The sequence below is a fragment of the Lagopus leucura genome, unplaced genomic scaffold, assembly GCF_019238085.1.
Source record: "Lagopus leucura isolate 7727_CA_CO unplaced genomic scaffold, USGS_WTPT01 Super-Scaffold_100157, whole genome shotgun sequence".
Taxonomy (NCBI): domain Eukaryota; kingdom Metazoa; phylum Chordata; class Aves; order Galliformes; family Phasianidae; genus Lagopus; species Lagopus leucura.
This window is the reverse complement of record NW_024962334.1, coordinates 9147450-9152859: the sequence shown is the minus strand read 5'-3', so window position 1 is coordinate 9152859 and position 5410 is coordinate 9147450. Positions and strand designations below refer to the sequence as shown.

Here is a 5410-nt window from a genome sequence, read left to right as displayed (position 1 = left end):
ACAGCAGAGGAAGAGGAGGAGGTCAAGGACAAGGATGAAGAGGAGGAGAAAACTCTGCAGTAAGTCCAGCAAAGCCTATTGTTAGTCTTCTTTGTTTAAGGCTTCACATCTCACTTGGGCTAAATTCTGCTATTACCATTCTCCCCACCTGAAAAGTAATAACACCAAAGAGTTTGTCCCTTGTCTCGCAGCCTAGAGAGAGCCCTTGCCTACCCCAGAAAGCATTGGTGTATTAATGATGCAAGTGTCTTTGGCATATTTTAAGTTCACACTCGCAGAATTTCATGATGGTGATGGAAAGAAGTGTGCAGGTCTGGGGCACAGCTGGTGTGTGCCACTTTGAATGACATAGCAGTTCAGAAGTGGGCATTCGAACAACTACAGTGTTTTTGACTGTCTTGTCTTTACATGATTTGAAATTCAGCAAGGCAGATGAACACTTACGGAAAAACAACAATTTATTAACCTTACCTGTTAGTGTTTATCAGTTCTTGTGAATAACAAGATTGCAAATAGGATTTAATCCCACAGTATAAAGCCAGAGGGTCTTTGAATACCATCACTAGCTAAAAGCAGTCTTTGCTTTGTGCTGGCCTCAAACCAAATGTATGAAATGATCACTTCCTTGAAGTCTGGAGGCCTTGGAAGTGCAGGACAAAAACTAAGGGGACTTTGTATCATGAAGGCAGCTCCATTGAGCTGTAAGTTGTATGGAGCATGGATGGAACCACACCCCTTATTTGATCAGCACTGTGGGTGTCCTTCCCTGCAGCCAGGAGAGCTTGCTCCAACAGACAGCATTTGTGCCATCTGAGATGCATGAAGCAGCTCATTGGGAAGTGGTCACTGTGAGAACTGGCCAGAAACAAATTTCCTTCTTCCCTTTTTCTCAAAATACCAAAGGAATGTATTTAAAAATAAATAAAAAACCCCCGAAACCCTATTCTTCCTTCCATTTTTATCTAAAGTATCAGTTGGTGAGGTAGTAAATGGCACAGAACACTTCAAACAGAAATAGTGCAAAATTCTGACCACAGGGGAAAGGAATCTGGCCTGATGCTGGCCTAGGTATCTTTTTAAACATCAAAATGTCTGTGCAGTACAAAAACCACAGCAATATGTAAACAGAGCTTTGTTTACACATACCTAGAAGTTTTCTGGGAAGTAACAATACGATAATGAAGAGGCAGTGCATTTCTTACCCTTTGAGGAATAAAACAATCAAACATTAATTGTACTGTCAGTCATAAATGAAAGGAATGTTTTGTACACTGAGTAACTAATGGCAAGAACCCTCTGACGCTGAAGTTATAAAGGTTTTTTAAATTCTTAGGGAGTACAAAACAACAACTATGTTTTCAAGAGGAAAGCTTCAACAGAGTATTTTTATTGATCTCGAAAATACAGTCTTTGAAGACATTCAGGGTGTGTTTTTCTCACAGTTTAGAAAACTTGAACTTGTTTAACTTTAACATCTTTGTTCACAGTATTATTACTTCAATCTAAATGACATTTTTTTTTCCACTGTGAATTTTTACTGGGATTTTGAAAGCAAATTTTGCTCAGCAGGGAACTGGAGGTGAGACTGAACTTGCTGAAAACTTCCAGGGCACCTCTGAATTCCATCAGATGCATTTTGGAGGATACTGTGTCAAAAATCAGTTGCAGCACCCTTTCTTGGTCTTCATCTAAACTTATGAGTCATTAGAAAACCTTTCAGTAGCTGAGGCATACAAAGATGCAATTAAAATATTTATTCAAATTAGACATTTATAAAAAGGCAGAAAATAACATATGAGGAAAAAGTGATAGAGCCTATCTGCTACGTGCCATTCTGTGGCATTTACACTGAACTGCAAACCCTGGGGGCAAGGGGTTGGAGGCCCCACATCTCCAGAGGTGACACATGGCGAGGCTGCTTTGATGGGGTTGTATTCAAGAGTATAGCTCTGTGCATGGGTGGTATAGGGGCACATGGCCGTGTTGTTTTGCTGTCTTCAAAGATGTGGCCACCAGAAGCTGCTGTGGACAGCAGCATTCCAAAGTAACGTGGCAGAGTCCCAAGCAGAAGGCTTCTTTATCTGAGAGATGAGACAGGAAGGACCATCACTGGTCCCTCTTTGCAGCATGAAGCCATTCTGTACTTGTTGCCCACCTCTCAGAGGAGTGTACCAGCCCTGTCCCAGGTAAGCATGAACATGTAGGGAACAGCTTCCACAAGGCAGAGTATAGTTGGGGCGAGGCAGAAGCAGTGGTTGCAATGGGGGAGAAAACAAGCTGGAGAAGAAGCAATATGTTTGCTGAAATATACTGCAAGAGCTCTAAAGCCTAATTAAAAATTACCCTGTTGGCCAATGTGTAGGGTTGCTCTTTTACACCGGTGCTCTTTGAAAGCTCATGCTGCTGGTCACCATGTAGCATTTCACAGCACATCCTGAAAGGACATACAGGGTCATCCCATGAGGACACTGAGCGCACAAGGCAGCCTGCGGGGCTCAGGGCAGCCACTTGCTCTAAGGACTGCAACCGGGTGGGCTCAGAGCACCCCAGCACTGTCAGAGCAGCCAGAGATCTGGCTGGGCACCAAAGATGACTGAGTGACCCCAGAGCTTCTGGTGGGGCTCCAGAGGACACGGGCACAGGGTTGAAGTAGCCCTTTCAGGTGGGCCTTGAACGTCACCCCAGCAAAGGCATAGATCACAGGGTTGAGGCAGCAGTGGATGAAGGAAATGGTTTCCGTGAGCTGCAGCGCCAAGGCAATCTGGCTGCTGGCCTGGCAGTTGTCAATGATGAGCAGGCTCTGCAGGGAGTCCAAGAAGAGCACAATGTTGAAGGGGGTCCAGAAGAGGAAGAAAACAATGACAATGATGAAAATCATCTTGATTGCCTTGATCTTGTTCTGATTTTTGCATTTTTGCAGGTTTCTTAGGATCTGGGCATAGCAGTGGATGAGGATGCTAAGAGGAATCAAGAGACCCAAGATATTGGCAGAAAACTGAATTGTAACCTTCCAGATATTGCTGCCAGGGGGATACATGGGGACACACTGCACAGACTGCTCAATTTCCAGCTGCTGGTTGAACACAATGTTGGGTACAGAAGCCAAGCCAGCCACCGACCACAGGACTAAGCTGATCATTGTGCCACAAGAGGCTGTCCGTATCTTCATGGCATAGACAGCATGGACAATTGCTATGTACCTGTCAATGCTCATCAGAGTTATAAAGAAAATACTGCTGTAAAAACCCGTGTAATAAATGCCAGCCATTATCTTGCACGTTGCATTGCCAAAAACCCACTGATCCGAAGCGTAGTATGCTTGGAAAGGGAGAGGCACAATGAAGAGGAGATCGGAGGCTGCGAGGTTCAGCAGGCAGATATCAGTCATTGTCACCAGCCTCTTTCTAGTCAGGAGGATCCAGAGGACCAATGAGTTTCCCAGAAGGCAGAAGACAAACACAAGGCAGTAAAGGATTGGAAGGAGGAGAGATTTAAACCTGGGAAAGCCGTTTCCTTCATTGCAAGGAGCAGTGTTTTCATCATATCCATAGTCATACTCTGTTGTGCTTAGGAAGTGATCTGTGGGATTCATCTTGGACTTCTGTGAAGGAAAGAACAAGAGGTAAAGGGTCTGGGTATGGGTCTCCCTGTTGGCTTCTTCCTCTGTGCCATATTGAGCCTGTGAGGCAGCCTCTGGGCAGAGAGGGACTGCAAAATGTGCTCCTAATCTAAAGGTTTGGATTTCCTTGTACCCCCTTGGGTGAGGAAACATTTTGCCCATAGCATGAAGAGCCTTATAAAAGTCAACCAACAGAAGGAGACATCACCCAGCAGCATGTCCATGTTCCCAACTGAGCAGCTCCGGGACAAGTAACAGCACGTAGGCTGGTTTGCTGTGGATAGGTTCAGGATCACCTGTAAGAAACAGGCAACAACGTGCAGTGTTGAGCCCAGGGTTGCTGCAGCCAGGTGCCATCAGGGAGGGCTGGCTGTGCCTGCTGATAGAGTACAGAGGTTTGTTGCTCCATCTTTCTTTGCCAAGACTCTGTTTTCAAGTTTAAAGAACACCAGCAGAATTTGAGGGGGTGGGAGGGAGCTTCCTCGCTTTGTCATTTCTGAAGAATTGCAGTGAATACCGCTTTTAAGTAGTTTGAGGTTCTTTCCAAAAGTGAGTCAGCACTTTAAGCAACTCTTTTTTGCTTTTTTTTTCAGATGCCACTTCATGACCACCATAAAAAGGGATATGGTTGGCAGAGTGAAGTGTTCACATTTTAAGAAGTAAGGTTCTTTCGGAAGACAATTTTTTGGATGAGTTTGGCTTGTCTCTGCTAGGATATTTACATGTTTGTTGTGCCCTTCACCTGTGTTGTGCTGTCATGCCGGTTGATCCGACCTCTAAAGAGCTTGAAACAGTCTGATGGAAAGAAGCATCACGTGTAATAATAATTATCATAATGCAGCAGTAATAGTGCAAACGACAGCAATTAATTCATTAAATGCAGAGCAGGTGCAGGGAGGTGGGCGCACCCACACATGTGGCACAGTGGGGCTGCAATCGGAACTCCCCCTGTACTCCAGACCTGCCCCAGCTGCTTTGGGGTTCCAGGCCTCCATCAGCCAAAGTCAATCAGTACATGCAGCATGGAGAAACTTCTTACAAATACCCCAACCCTGTGCAGCTCATTGCTCAAGAATCACCAAGCAGTGAGAGAAAGCAGGGCTGCAATCTGCCTTGGCAGTATAATTCTTTCCCGTATTCAGCTTTCAGGTAGGGAACCTGTATTATTGATTTCAGGTTGGTTTTTCACACGTATATTTTGTGAAATTGAGTCATTAGATAATGGCTGCTTATGGCATTTTGGAAAAATATTTACTGCTAATGTTATTTATCTCGTGTGCAACCCTGACATGCTGTGTCTATGAACAGTCCGGCAGCGGTTCATGCTTCTTAGCTCCCTGTCAGGGACACATAGAGAGCAGACCACAGGTTCAGCAACTCAAACTCAGAAATTATCAAAATGTAATGAAATACTGAGTTAAGGGTCTATATGGATGCAGTCGTATAGAGATATGTAGATAAGATACTTCTGATGTGCAGACAGATAGATAGATAGATAGGACACACCTGACTTAGGCAACATCCAGAAGTGATTCTACTGGGCTGAACAGAGCCTGGAGGTGCTCCACTTCAGACTTAACCTTGCCTTCCCATGGCCAATACCTTTGTATGTTTCCAATCAAGGAACAACACTTCCCCTTTCTCCCCTCTCCCTATTAGTTGGCCAAAGAAATCAAGCACCAAAAGCAGCTTTATGGAGGGCATCAAGAGAGGCACAACCCACGCAGGTCCCTTCCCCTGGTTATCAAAGCTCACCCATTACTTTCAAGAGCAGCAGGTTAAAAGAGGATG

General features: G+C 44.8%; 1 protein-coding gene across 1 annotated transcript; it reads right to left on the bottom strand.

Annotated features, from left to right (window-relative positions):
• Positions 1–1484: 1484 nt before the first annotated feature.
• Positions 1485–3672, bottom strand: LOC122189613 (C-C chemokine receptor type 8-like). The gene is given in 2 exon segments (XM_042888920.1): positions 1485–3640; positions 3643–3672. Coding segments are annotated over 2 exon segments (1134 nt in total). The 3' UTR covers positions 1485–2536.
• Positions 3673–5410: the final 1738 nt, after the last annotated feature.